The sequence below is a fragment of the Amaranthus tricolor genome, chromosome 15, assembly GCF_026212465.1.
Source record: "Amaranthus tricolor cultivar Red isolate AtriRed21 chromosome 15, ASM2621246v1, whole genome shotgun sequence".
NCBI classification, from domain to species: domain Eukaryota; kingdom Viridiplantae; phylum Streptophyta; class Magnoliopsida; order Caryophyllales; family Amaranthaceae; genus Amaranthus; species Amaranthus tricolor.
Window position 1 is genome coordinate 636,737 of NC_080061.1, and position 15,000 is coordinate 651,736.

Genomic DNA, 15,000 nt, shown 5'->3' on the forward strand with positions numbered 1-15,000 from the left:
TTTTGGGTGTTAGATTTGCTTTAAAACCCATTTGATGAAATCGAACGAAATCGTATAGTTGGGTTTTGATTTGCTTTGCTATCTCTGATTGATAACACATTTTCCGAAAGAGAAATATGGGCTTTACTTTGGGTTTTTAATTTGCTTTGAAACTCATTTCTAAAGTTGAACCGAAAAGAGGAAGTATAATATTTAATTGAAAGGTAAAATAGTCTTTAAAAAGGTTAATTGTTGTGCCATTGAGTTTCATAGCAAGCAAAACAGAACATAGGAAGTAGAAATAAATATCGTGTAGTAGCATGAGAAATATATTAATGGAATATAAAAGTAAGTTAAATGTGCGAATAAAATTTAAAGAAAAAAAATATGAGAAGTATTGCATAAAATAAAAATTAAACAAATTTAGTAAAGCAGATTTTAAAAAATATGGAGAAAATTTGGTGAGTCCAAAATAAACTTATTTATGTAGTTACAAAAGAGGTGGATATGAAAGTTTACTAAGATTATTTTTAATCATGAATGACATACTATATCATTACCCCATCTCACGCTAGTCAAAAGTAATAATCTTGTAAATTAGTTGTACACATTGTCATAATTAGGTGTATATGATTTTATTGGTTCTCACCTTAATATATTTTTTTATGAATATCTTTTAGTTAGTTGTTTTAGAATTTACAAAATTATAATTAATTACTAATTATCTTGTAAGCTTGTAAACGTACTATTTCTGCTTCTAATCTTTACATTTGAAGGAATAGTAGTCATGTGCTTGTGACTAGCAGTTAATTTCATTCCCCTATAAATTTGGCAATGAGATAACAATATTTTATCATTATCTAGTTTATAAACTTAGCATTTTTTTATATTTTGTTCACGAACTTCATTTATCATTCTCTTATTTAAATATTTGATTCAAATCAAACAAACATTAGTAGAGATTTTTATTTAGATTATCAATCGAGTATCGAAATCAAATTATTTCGGATCCAAAATAAACGAATTTTGAGTCAATTCAAATCAGTTTTGATTCTACTAGGGTTACGAGTTAAGGCTAAGGACAGTATTCAAGTACATCTGCAAATCACCATGGAAATAAACACAGGCAAAAACAAGCATAAGGGGACCAATTTGTTCTTACCTCTATACTCTTACTCTATCTTGCTAAAATCACCATCAAAATCCGTACTTTTTTGTTCCCTACTCATTCATTTTGTTTCTCCCCTATACTTCATTACATGCAGCTTCTTTTGACATCACATTTTGTCGGATTTTTGTGCTTTTGTTTCATTAAAATTGCTATAGTTAGTTATAATTTTTGACTCAACTTTAAAATGTAATTATAATTATATAAAAATTAATATGAACATAAAATTCGATTTCAAATCGGCTCGAAACAGTAATCCAATATACCCTCCAAATACACCTAACAACCCGAAAAAATACCTGTAAATCCAATAACGCACCAAACCCATATAAAAACAGAGAAAACAAAATACAAAATACACTTCTACTAGTTAGTAGGAATCAATATAGTATTCTTGTGTTCTATGTTCTATGTTCTATGTTCTGATTGAAGTGAAATTTTAGCTCAACAAACACCCAAAAGCAAATCTTTTCTCCCTCAAAAATCAAGCAAAATCAGCAAGAAAATGGGGGATTGTCAGAAAACAGTAGGAATGGAGTGAAGTTGAGGTGAAAGATGAAAGCTTTAGAGAGAGATGACAAAGAAAGGAAAGACAAATAGCAAAGAAAAGAAATGTAAAGAAAAAAGTGTCAAGAAAACTGAAATAGAAGAAAAAGACGAATTTTTTAGTATAAGAGAGTGTGAAAGATGGGAATTATTATTGGGTTCCTGCAAAAGGGGTTGTGGGCCCACTGTTTGTACCCCAGTAATCTCATGGAAGGAAGTTGGTGGATTTCAAAACACCATAATTAAAGGCAACAACCCTTTTCTTCTTTACTACTCTTCTTTTTCACAAGCTCAAACTTCAGCTAGAAAACTTGCTTCTGCTCTTTGGAAATTTCATCACTATTTTTCTAATTCTGAAATTATGTACTTGGGTCTTAATAATAATCATCAAAGAAGAAGAAATCATCATCATAGGATTAGTAAAGATGAGGGTTTTGATGTTCAACAACAGCTTAATCATCCTTCTTTACTTGTTGATCCTCATAGAGGTGGTTCCCCTGATCATCAGGTATTTTTTCTACTCAAAAGTTTTCACCTTTTTGTTAGTTTTATTTAATTTAGGTGTATATTTTTCACTTTTATCATGTAAAAATAAAAAATAAAATTGGGTTTTACTGTTTCACAAATTTGAGTTTCTTTTTCTGGATCATAATTGGTGAATTTGGATGGGTTTTTTTAATGGTTTGCCTTTCATTTTCCTTGATTTGTTTTTGGAATAAATCAAAATTAATAATATATTCTCCTATTGATTAGCAATTTTCTATTCATGCAGATCATGCTAAGCTGAATCAATCTTTGTAGTTTTCTGGGCTTTTAATGTTGAGAAATGATTGGTTTAGTAGAATTGGCTTTGCTGTTTTTGTTCTTTGAGGTTGAAGTTTCCATATTTATCATTTAATGACTGATAGTACATCCTGTTAGTGCTACAAGCAGTTTCTATTTTTAGACCCTACTTGATAATTTTGCTGGGTGTGTCGTTGTCCCCATTGCTTTAGGTTTCTGTTTTTAGTCAATACTACCTGTCCCAATAGGTTTGCCTCGAGGTGGCATTTCTATATTTTTTAGTTTTCGTATATCAGGTGAAGAAAGAGATTGAATAGCGTGAATGATATCAAAAAGAGTTAAAATGCATGGAAGAGGTTGAAGTAAGGATTTGAGGCAAAATGAGTTGGATTTCTCAAAATAGAAAATACGCCAAATCAAAAGGGACAGAGGAAGTAGTTGAACTTAACTTTGACGGCCAGTCCTTTGTCCCCTAATCCCGATGAATTTAGGGCACAACGGTATTTTATGTGACAACTTTTAAACTTAATGCATTGTAGCAAATTCAAACGAACGAATAAGTACTTTGTAGTTTCTTTTGTTTTGTTATATGATGGGGTATATTTTCATGTGTCTTGTTATTCCTATGTGATGTTACATGTTTGTTTTGTGGCCATTCCAGATTTTGTTTTCTAGTAGCAGTATATTGATGGGTATGTTTACTTTTTAGTGATTTGGGATTCTGATGTTACCCAATATGCAATTATTTTCATTTACTTCACTTTGTTGGGATTAATGTATCTGTCTGTTATTACCTGTTGGAATGTTGCTATCCTAAGGCCTATGATACCGGGACTCGGGTAATGATGTTTGATACTGATACGTGTCCAAGTATCAGATTCGTCTAAATATTCAATTTTGCGCTTAAAATGAAGTGTCTAAGTGTCATACCAATGTTCGAGCATCAAGGATCAGACACGGGTACGTGAAGCAAAATGAAGAGTCCGAGTAACATAGCCTAAGACTATTTTTCTTACTTGCGCAAATATTAAACACTAAGCCCGGGTGTGATTGGAGTCAGATTTCTGATTCGCGTCACCGTCTCTGTTCAATGTCATCAATCTATTCTCTTTCCTGCATGGGTATGAAGTCTAATTTTGTCTGGAGTCAAGGATTTAGGCTGATGATCTCTGCAATTTTTATTCGTAAGTTTGTTTGCAAGTTGTTCAAAAAAATTCTTGACTCAATATCGGTTCTGGTTATTATTGATGCGTGCTTGTTATGGTAATATCAGTAACTGAGCATCAATAGATTCTTTTTCCTGTCCCGTTCAGCCCTCATATGACTTGGAAATTTTTGTAGTTTTTTTTTCCTTTTGTAAAAATTTGTATCAGAAAATTAGCTTACAGTCTTAATTTCAGTTTATTTTATCTGATTCGTGGCAGCCTTCAAGTGCCGGAAGTCTGAGGAGGCATATTGCCGCCTCACTGATGCGGCATCATCAATCAGCAGAAAGGAATAAGCATGCTTTGCAGCCTCTTTCTCCGGCAAGCTATGGTAGTTCCTTGGAGGTGCGTATGATTTAATCATTTGGGTTGTTTTTCCTATATACGTGTGCCCATCCCGGTGGTACAAACTCAAGGGGATAGATGAGTACATTCTAATAAGTTCAAAAAGGGCCATGAGTTTAAAATTTGCTTGCTAGCTGAAAATCATGGTGTTTGGCAATTGGATGTTAGCTGTTGGCTTTTTTAGTTGGCTTGTTTGACCAGCTGAATATATTGGTTGTTTTTGTTGGCTTTTAAGCTAGTTGAAAAGGTCAGTTGTTCATGAAAATGTTTGGTGACTTTAGGTACTGGCTGTTGGCTGTTTATTAGAGAAAAACTAGATCAACAAGCCAAAAGTCAACAAAAAAACCTAACTGAAGAAGCTTTTAAGTTTTGGCTTAAAAGCCATTTACCATACACTTTTTTGGCTATTTGACTAACCAACAAGCCAATTAAAAAATCAATGTAAAAGCCAACTACCAAACACCCCCGAAGCTTTAGTTTCTCGCTCTGTCGAAAAAGATTATTGCGTTTATAATAGCATAGGTAGTACCTATATGTGAAGCAGATATGGATTGTTTGTTTTCATGCAGATGGCACCATATAATAGAGCAGCAACTCCCGACAGTTCAATAGAGTTGCGAGGAAGGATGGGTGAGCCTAGTTACAGTTTTAAAACATCAACTGAATTGCTCAAAGTGTTGAATCGAATATGGACACTTGAAGAACAACATGCTTCCAACGTGTCTCTAGTGAAAGCGCTTAAAACCGAGCTTGATCATGCCCGTAAAAGAATCAAAGAGTTGCTCAGAGATCAGCAGGGAAGTCGGCACAAGATCGATGAGTTAATGAAACAACTTTCACAGGATAACTTTGCGAGAAAGAGCAAAGATCACGAGCGATTAGAGGCTGCACTTCAATCTGTTAGAGATGAATTAGAAGATGAAAGGAAGTTGAGAAAACGATCCGAAAGCTTGCATAGGAAACTAGCCAGGGAGCTATTTGAGATTAAGGTTGCCTTATCGACTACCGTCAAAGAGCTTGAAAACGAAAGAAAATCGAGTGAGCTTTTAGAAGATCTTTGTGACGAGTTCGCCAAAAGTACACGGGAATATGCAAAACAGGTACATGATCTCAAACAGAAGTCTGATAGGGACTGGACTGGGATCACTGATCACGACAAATTGATCCTACACGTTTCTGAATCTTGGCTCGATGAGCGAGCACAGAAGAAAGACAGGGAGGCGCAGAAAGCTTCTATCGTTGACAAATTGAGACCTGAAATCGAGACGTTTCTCACAGCCCGACAAACAGCCGATGTTGATACTAAAAGTATTGATCATAAGGAAACCCGTTTAAGACGTCATTCCCTAGAGTCAGTTCCAGAGGTGGGAACCGCCCCAGACGATTCAGCCTTCTCTAATGCTCGTTGTGCTGAGATAAGCAAAGCGGGCTCCAGCCATTACGATGAGCAGGAAGAGCTTACAAGGGATGGGACGAGAAAGGGTCAAAGTCCGCATAGTGTGCCAATGTCGGAACATCAAAACACTCCTCGGGAAATTGATCCTAGGAAAACAAGTGAAGGAACTCTGACTGAAATCAGCATGCTTCAGAAATCCGACATGTATGATTCCTACCAAAAGAAGAGTTACGATGAAGACGGGCATGGATCAAACTCAAAAACAGTCGACAAACTAATAAGCGAGTTGTTGGTATCAGAAGAGGGGAGTTTGCCTCAAGGGCATGAAGCAGCTTCGAGTAATCCTTCAGCACTAAGGAGGCATGTAAGCCCCGTTCGACAGTGGATGACAAGCATGAAATCCTTCGGTCCCAAAATTTCGGAATTATCTTCAAAGACACAGTCAGCAAGAGAGAACTCACTAAAGGCCAAGTTACAAGAGCCTAAGTTGAAGGGGCAGCGTTCACGCTTGAAGATCCTGAAAGGTTCATCATGAGTCTCATAAGAGACTAATGAAGAGTTAAGTGTACATTTTACTGGATTTTTGGCTCGCTAACACGCTGTTTTTCGGATATATCTCGTTTTATATATCAGCTTTCATCTGTGGTAAAATGTTCTTTGATCTGTATTAAATTTCTAGTCGTATCTTATATTCTGAGTACAATGGTAAAGTCACACAACTGTATAGTACATATTCAACCCAACTTCTCAGTTTAGTTTACTGATTAAAAATTTAGGCCACTGATTTAACAAATATTCGTACTTCAGTATCATTAGTGGCCTTTCCTAATTACTTTTTTGGATACTTGGGAAAATCTGTGGAATCTCCCCTTAGGACAAGGAGAAAAGGGGTCGTTAAACTTTCTCCTACGAGATGAGAATCGAACCCTTGTTACAAGGGTGGAGGTGAATCTACGATTTTCTCTTTCCATAATTTTCGCATTACATAGATGGAAACTATAATGATGGTTGATGGACCACTAGAGAATAGAGACGTTTATTCAGATCGTCAAGTTGATTTTGAGTGGATTTAAAATCGAGTTTTATATCCATGTTGGTTTATACATAATTATAAACTCATTTTTGAGGTCAGGTCAAAGTCGAATTTGCTTACAAATTAAGTAAAATTCGAATTGTAATCTGCAAATTTTTTCCATAAAATGAAGTAATGACAAGAATTTACATATTCCAGAAGAGTTAGATACTTAGATCTTGAAGCAATTGTTGTCAGTGTAACAGTAAATCAAATGGGAATCAATACCACATACACATTTGGTTTTGATTGAAATTAAATTCTTAGATAACTTCACTGCTTTAACTGCTTTTCCTTCCATCTTCTCGTTTTCAGCCATTTTCTGCAATACAAAATAGTTTATCAGTCTTTACTCAACTCATGATTAACACATAAAACAGAAAAACAAAAACAAAACATGTATATTCTGTCATTTTCATAGTAATTTGATTGAACAAAATTATCAAGAAAAGAAAATATCCAAAGATATACGGATTGTAAGGGAATGTTTGGTTTCAAGAAAATTATTTCTGTTTTAGTTCGTAATTATTTTATCTGATTTAACTAATTTTAAATAATTCTTAGTGACTTTTACTGATAAAAATTAATTTTTTTGTTGATTGCAATTTAAATTAGGTGATTGTTGAAACTAATTTTTAGTGATTATATTTGATTTTAAGTTATAAACTATAATTAAGTTTATTGATTATAGCTGGTTTTTAGTAATTATAACTGATTTTTATTCTTTATAATTGAATTTTACTGTTTTAAGCTTATTTTATTGATTACCTATTTTTTAAAAGTGAATTAAACATGACTTATAATTATTTAATTTGACCAGAGGAATCATAAAATTAATTGCGAGTAAGGTCAAATTCATTTCAAAATCAAGTATCGCTTCAATATTTATTTTATTTTTATACTCCATTATTTAAAATGAGATTTAAAAACTTGTTTTTGCCGGAACTAAAATGGAAAACTTTTAAAAAAACTTTAAAAAAAAAACTACCTTTGCATAAGAAAGAGGAACAGAGTCGGAAACTGTTCTTCTTAAAAGCTTTGGCGATGGCCGTGGAGGTAATGGCGGCAATTGAATCATCAAATTTCGAACTACAGAAGGAGATGAATCCATTTCTTGCTTCATTATTCTCCTCTTCTACAATTCAATAAATTACCAATAAAAAAAACAAGAATATCAAAAATAAAATGAAATCGAAGGAAATAAATAAATTGACCAAAATTTACCTTAATAATGGAGTATTCCTCAGGGCTTAAATCAGATATAAATTTGGGTGGTTCAGAAACTGTTCTCCTTAAAGAAGAAACAGGGGCCGATATAGAATATGGCATAAATTGATCAGAAGAAGAATTAGTAGCTTTAACAATGGAGTTTTTTGTGGCTATTTCTTGAGATTGTTGAAAAACAAAATGGTGATCAGAAGTGGTCAAAGGGGGAATGGGCGAGTCAGATAATAGAGCAAAAGGAGTTACAGGAGATTGATTGTGTTCTTGAGGTTTATCAATGGAGATTTCAATGGGTATTTGATCTCGAGCTTTAACAATGGCGTTATTCGGAGATGGAGAAGATTGAGTTGAGAAATTGAAGAACGTAATTGGTTTTCGATTGTCTTTGTATTTTTTAATCGGTGCAAAGTTCTTGCGTCTTCTTGTTGAATAGGCTTGGGTTCTTGGAATTGATTTCACCATTTTTGTCTTTCTTTGGAGATTAATTATGGGATTGTGTATTGTTTTGGGGAAAGATGGAGGGAAAATCTTCTTAAGTACAATCAAAACATGGGATTAAAATTTCAATTTATTTTATTTTTAAAATATATATATATATATATATATATATATATATATATATATATATATATATATATATATATATATATATATATATATATATATACATATATATATATATATACATATATATATATATATATATATATATATATATATATATATATATATATATATACATATATATATATATACATATACATATATATATATACATACATATATATATATACATACATATATATATATACATACATATATATATATATATACATATATATATATATATACATATATATATATATATATATATATATATATATATATATGAATGATCAATAGAGAGGAGTAAACCTGAATCAAAGTCAAAATCTAACTATAAAAGAAGTATGTAATATGCTATAATTGTGATAAAATTCGATTTTATTTTAATTTATTATATATTTTATTGATATTAAATGATTTTAATTTATGTTGAAAATCTTTAAAATTATTAGTACCTCTTTACTATGAATTGTTATTTGTCCAACACTGACTTAAATTTTTGAAATGTTCAAGATTATTTATAATATTAGCAATTTTTTAAACTTTTTATCATCACTAATTAGGATAAGATTGTTTATATCCAATGATTCAATCCATGACATTGGAGTGTTAAAATCACCTTTCTAGACTTGATTTCAACCCTTATTTATTTCATCAATTGTTTTATAAGGTAGTCTAACTGTTAAATGTGCTTTATACATAACTTGAAAAGTCTTACATTACTACAAATTATGAGGATATAAATCACTATTTTTATGTTGTTTTACTCAGGAATAGTCTTTTTATTTTTCGTGTTTTTTGGGCCTGACCCAATGACAACTTGCCATTAAAGGCTTAGTTGGTGAGTTTAGATTGGCTTAGTTGGTGAGTCTAGGTTTTTCCTAAGTTGAAGATTAGTATTGGGCCTTATCTTTGTAACATCCTTATAATAAGTCGAATTTTTGAAAACACCTTTAATGAAAAACATGAGCCAAAACTTAATTATGGAGTGTTACCGCCATGTTTATTTCTAATAAAATAAATGTAAGGCTTAACGACTAAGAAATAACTTAATAACTTTAAATCCAACAAAGGATCTTACAACATTAGAAAAGACTGAAACGCAATCTATGTCTATATAAAATTTAAACAACTTAAAGTAAAATTTAAACTGAAATACGACTCTAAAAAAAGCTATGTTTCTAGGTGATCCTCAGTCCACGATTCCCACGCAATCAATAACCTGCAACATAAGAACGCAAGAAAAACAAGGGAAAAACTCCCAAAATCAGGAAATTGAGTAATTCCAACTCCATCCCATAAAACGATTAAGTTTAAAAATAATTTAAGAAAATAAAATATAATCAAATTGAAATAATTTTAGAAAATAATATATAGCTGAGTTTAAAAAAAAACACAATTTGTGAAAATAATATATATAATATCTTTATTAATTTGATACTTAATAATGACAAATACGTAATCAATTTTTAATTTGAGGGAACGAGAACGCCAGTAGGCCGAGGCTTTACCCCTATATCTACTTCATCAAGAGGTCATCACCCCAAATAATTCAAGGCCAGCAGAGTAGTCTCAGGAAACCCTAGTGTGCACATCCTTTCTACTTGGATCACAACAAATAGAAGGAAGACCAAACATCGTATCAAATATCATAAATAATAATACATATCGGCAGCTATACTAACCAAACAGGGCAACCTGTTCATCCCCCTTATACTTGGATTACAACAAATATAAGAGCTTTATTTCACTCGTGTTACACTTTACATGATTTAATATATTTTAATAATTAGTCGCGAGCACACAAACATATAATCAAACATACATTATACATTTTATTTTATAATCATAGGTTTTTCCAAAAAAATATATCTCAAGAATATTCAATTGCAATATTAATATCATAATATTTTTCTCCCAAATTCAATCGCATTTAAAATCATTATTAAAATAATAATATTATAAGTATTTCTCTTTCAAATTAAACGATATCTAATTTCGTTATCAAAATAATAATATAAATTTTATCAAAATAGTAATTATAAATTCAAGGTTGACAAAAATAATTGTAGATATAATTTGAGAATATAAAAAACATAATATCATACAAAATAATGTCATATAAAATCATGCATTCTATTTAAACACATTAATTATCACTTAGCACATAATATTAATGGGATAGTCCTAATTAGATGGACATTGAGAATTACCTTGTCACGCAATCCTAGACAAACGTACGCTCCTAATAATCTTTGTCTACGAATCCGCTATTTACATGATAAAATAATATATCTAAAATTAATACCTCAATCAACCAATAATAAATTAAAATACTCTCGTTTTATATATATTTAAAATGGTAGTTTCAAAAAAAGTATTAGAAATTTTAAGAGTAGTACATAAAGAAAAGGAGAAAGTTTAAAACAATAATATGATTAAAAGGATTTAAAAAGAAAACAAGAAAAAAATAAGAAAAGAAAAGTAAAAAGAAAAGTTAAACTTAGGAAAAATAGAATTGGGTTATACAGAATCCAACCCGTGAAAAAAAAGGGAAAGAAGAGAGAGGAGGAAGGAAGAAGGAAGAAGGGCTGGCTTCCAGCCGGGCGGTGGCTTCGGTGGCCGCCGTCACACGCCGGTGGTATCCCGGTGACCGCCATATCGCCGGAAATCTAAGGTCAGAAAAAATTTTATATATATATATATATATATATATATATATATATATATATATATATATATATTCTTCAAATAAAAAAGATGGGTGTTTTTCAATTAATAGCATAAATTTTTTTTGGGTTTTGAATAAAAAAAGTTTCTAACAAATAGATGAAATTCATACCTTTAATATCAAAATCTTGCCTTTTCTTGATTTAATTTTAAGCAATTGAAAGATGGAGGAAGTAGTTTGTAGGAGAAAAAGGAAGTGTGAGTAATAATGTGAATGAATTAAGAGTAACTGGTTTAATTTATAGTGGGTAAATGAGGTTAGTTATAAGATTTAGAGGGAGAAGTGGGAAGTTATTTGTTAATGGGGAGTTATTATTTATTTTTTTAAAAAAAAAAACGGATGTTACAATCTTACACTGTATCAACGTGTTTCATGGTTCTCAATTTTCTCCAAACATAAAGTTGTTCTTGTGAGAGACTATCTTTTGATGAGACAAACTCAAAATAAGCAACTTGTATGTTAAAATATGTATTAGTTGGGTCATTCAACCCATTACCTATATATAAGCAGCGTCTCATGGTGACTCATACATTAATAAAAAGTGGTATTAGTTGGGTCATTCAACCCATTACCCATATATAAGCGGCATTTCATAGTGACTTATATAAGAATAAAAATCTGTATTAGTTGGGTCATCCAACCCATTACCTATATATAAGTAGCGTCTCATGGTGACTCATACAAGAATGAGCTACTCTTGATAGAGACAGTTTTTCGGTGATATGACTTCAAACAAGATGCCTATATTCTCATAATATGTATTAGATGGACTATATAACCCATATATAAGGTGAGTTTTTCAATGAGATCGTCTCATATAACAATTTATGTACAAGAATAACTGTTTGATAGATGGACTATTTGTGGATTATAGAAGCCCATTAATTTCACTTAAAATAATTATTGCGCTGGCCCGATGACAAAGTTTTCAAAGTTGAAAATTTGTTTTGGGCCCTGTTTATACAAAGTCTAAGAAGTTTTTTTTGGTTGTCAATAGATTATTTTTTATAGCTCGTCTTGTATGAGACCGTTTTATCATGAGACGAATTCATATATTAGCCCATTTTTTTAATTGATTACTTTAAGATCTAAATGATCGTTTTAATGTTATAAGTAATCACTCTAAAACTATAATAAAGTGATTTTCTCAAAATTATAATTGATCACTTTAACGTTATAAGTGATTACATAAAGACAGAAAGTGTATATTGGGCCAGCACAATAAAAACGGTCTCACTACGAGACCGTCTCATTCAAGTATTAATGTATTTTTTATATAGTATGCAGACTATACACAACTTTAAATAAATAAAAAGTGCATTTATAAGTGATAATATATTTGTTTTATTTGCATATTCAAATGATAATTTTCATTTCTTTGTAGAATTAGGAGAAATGAAATGGAACTGATATTCTAACTATAGAATCATCTAGGAATAAGTTAGGAAAAGACTTTAAAAGCAAAAGACTCAAACAAAGTATAATTTTGTTAACAATAATGTTGTGACATTAATTTCTTTCAATTTATATTTTTATATTATCTAAACTAAGATTTTAATATTATTATTTTTTTTCTCAATATATTGAACGACATAAAATTTGCAAATTTTGTCATTACCACCAAGTGGAATATATTTTGAAAGTCAAGTAATGAATAATTGGTAAGTTGTAGCAAAGTGGTAAGTTCATAGGTCTCTCGATATCCTTTTCAATTTCTTATTTTTTCAATCTAACACTTTTCATTTTAGTTTGTCTTTTTAATTTTGTAATATTTTTATTTTAGATTATCATGTCTTTATCGCCCTTTTTAAAACTTATTCACGCGTCTTCTTTTTTCTTTCACTTTTAATCACACACATTTTCTTAATACTTGTGTCAATTATTAGTGTTGCAATCTCTCATAATAATATGTAATAAGGTGTTTATAACCACATAGGAAGCTCCGAAAAGGCTTTACTTAACTTTGTGAAGGCCAATTGTTTGCATTTTATGTTTCTCTATACACATGACTAAGACAAAAGGCAATTAACACATAATTAGAGGCTAATAATGTACTAATTAATTGTTATTTACATAAATTGTATTCATTTGAAGTCTATGGCTTACTGGAAATCAATTTTAGAGACGTATTTTTCGGACAAAAAAATTTAAACATCAAATAAATGAATCAAAAAAGAAAACAAGTACAAAAATTGTATATATGAGACTCGATTTATTTCTAGCTAGTCCATTTTATTCTAAATTAGAATATGTGAACTCCAAACTTTTCATGATAATTACTGTATGAAAAATCTCGTAATTTTTAATTTTAAGAATATTAAAAGAACTATACTTTGTTGTATTTATTTTTATTCATTCAATAAATGCATTTTTTCTTTAAAAATCAAAAAATTGAAATGAGAGTTTTTTTTTTCAATGTGTAGCATAAATAAAAGAAACAGATACATTATATATCAATGTAAATATATATCCCTGGTCATTTCTAGAATTTAATTATATTTGGAATTGGATTTGAAAACGATGCTATATTTGAGTTCAATTAATGTGTTTCAAACTCCAATATTGTCAAGATCGAATGTATGAGGTTTTGTGGCAAACAAATTAAGCTATCAATGATATCGATGTTTGTAGGAGAAAGTAATGCAATAAAATGACACAAAAATTTAACGAGGTTCACCCAACTTAGGCTACGTCCTCCGGTGTGTAGTATCTCTTATATTATCAAAGGAGTTCAAAGCACTCTCAAATATGGAGAATTACAATAGAGAAGAGATATAGGCTAGTGTTTGGCTTGGGGTGTATTTTGTGGATGATTACAATGTGTGAATGATAGCTCTCTATTTTATAGGAGAGATCTCACTAAGTAACATTAAGTACATTAAAAATATGAATAAATGATAATGAAACATCCCCAAGAATTTGAAGAGTCAAAAACAGCATCCTAGGAGCATCAGAGACATCGCTCGACCAAAGCAGAGGCTCGCTCGGTCGAGTGACCTGGTCGAGCAGGCTACAGGAAGTTTCTGGTTACATTTTGTCTACTCGCTTGGCCCATTCTGAAGCTCGCTCGATCGAGCGAGCTGGTCGAGCGGCACTTCAGTAAGCTTCTGACAATTTTTCTCGACTTTGCATTGTAGAGCATCTTGAATTAAACCTTTACACTTCTTCATTAAGTCTCATAACTCCCATGATTAACTCATTAATTCATACTTTAATCATCATCATAAACCACAATCATCAAGACTCATCTTAATACACCCATTCATGACATACTTATAGGATTTCATCCCAAGAGTCACCACATAAATGCACCCATTAAATATGCACTCAAGTCACACCATTCATAACAGGATTCGATATACATCATTACGGTCTTTAGTCAATACTTATTGATAAATTAAGGGTGAAAAATCATTTCGATTAACACTTGATTTTGATTAATTAAGGGAATGTATGTGACGACATCATTTAATTTTATCAATCCAATTACAATGATAATGGTCGAAATTAGGTTAACACAAGACTTTCGGCAATGCTTAATTACTTATTTAATTAATCAAGATTAAGAAATTGATTAAAAGTGGATAGTGACCTCAAAGTCTATTATAAAGGTCGTGATCTCATATTGATAGAATCTAAGAAAGGTACATTGGCAACCCAAACAAAAAAAAAAACCCACTTACAAGTTTAAAGATAGTTCACTAGTAAAATCATTGAGTAATATAAAAGTTAATCCTCAAGTTTAGAAAGTGATACACTTTATAGTCTTCTCTGTTTCTCCGATATGAGACACCTTACATGTGTTATGTGGGTTAAGAATGGGTATATTCCCTCCTCATTCAAGTGCAGTTATTTTTATCCCACTAGAAAGATTAAAAATTTATTGGAAATGCGTCCAATTAAAGATCCATTTAACTAGTGGTTTTTTATTAAATATCCAATTAT

At 31.0% G+C, this 15,000-nt stretch overlaps 2 protein-coding genes across 3 annotated transcripts; one reads left to right on the forward strand and one right to left on the reverse strand.

The window, feature by feature from the left end:
- Positions 1-1,134: 1,134 nt before the first annotated feature.
- Positions 1,135-6,232, forward strand: LOC130801654 (uncharacterized protein At5g41620-like). The gene is made up of 3 exons (XM_057665536.1): positions 1,135-2,201; positions 3,901-4,026; positions 4,596-6,232. The coding sequence occupies exons 1-3, from the start codon at positions 1,722-1,724 to the stop codon at positions 5,955-5,957; spliced, it is 1,968 nt and encodes a 655-aa protein (XP_057521519.1). The 5' UTR covers positions 1,135-1,721; the 3' UTR covers positions 5,958-6,232.
- Positions 6,233-6,639: 407 nt separating this feature from the next.
- Positions 6,640-8,232, reverse strand: LOC130801655 (uncharacterized). 2 transcript variants are annotated; one of them, XM_057665537.1, is made up of 2 exons: positions 7,483-7,746; positions 6,640-6,816 (listed from the first exon to the last, which is right to left on the reverse strand). In XM_057665537.1, the coding sequence occupies exons 1-2, from the start codon at positions 7,615-7,617 to the stop codon at positions 6,667-6,669; spliced, it is 285 nt and encodes a 94-aa protein (XP_057521520.1). In that variant the 5' UTR covers positions 7,618-7,746; the 3' UTR covers positions 6,640-6,666. The 2 variants fall into 2 exon arrangements, 1 of the variants encoding a protein (XP_057521520.1); XR_009039655.1 differs by having other exon boundaries at positions 6,769-6,816; positions 7,483-8,232.
- Between the last annotated feature and the right edge of the window lie 6,768 nt (positions 8,233-15,000).

What these genes read in the sequence shown, in the direction of transcription:
- LOC130801655 (XM_057665537.1), bottom strand. Translation starts at nt 7,617, where the DNA reads ATGAAGCAAGAAATGGATTCATCTCCTTCTGTAGTTCGAAATTTGATG. An exon ending in TTCCTCTTTCTTATGCAAAG is followed by an intron (nt 6,817 to 7,482) that starts GTAGTTTTTTTT and finishes TTTGTATTGCAG; the next exon opens with AAAATGGCTGAAAACGAGAA.
- LOC130801654 (XM_057665536.1), top strand. Translation starts at nt 1,722, where the DNA reads ATGACAAAGAAAGGAAAGACAAATAGCAAAGAAAAGAAATGTAAAGAA. An exon ending in GTGGTTCCCCTGATCATCAG is followed by an intron (nt 2,202 to 3,900) that starts GTATTTTTTCTA and finishes GATTCGTGGCAG; the next exon opens with CCTTCAAGTGCCGGAAGTCT. An exon ending in GCTATGGTAGTTCCTTGGAG is followed by an intron (nt 4,027 to 4,595) that starts GTGCGTATGATT and finishes GTTTTCATGCAG; the next exon opens with ATGGCACCATATAATAGAGC.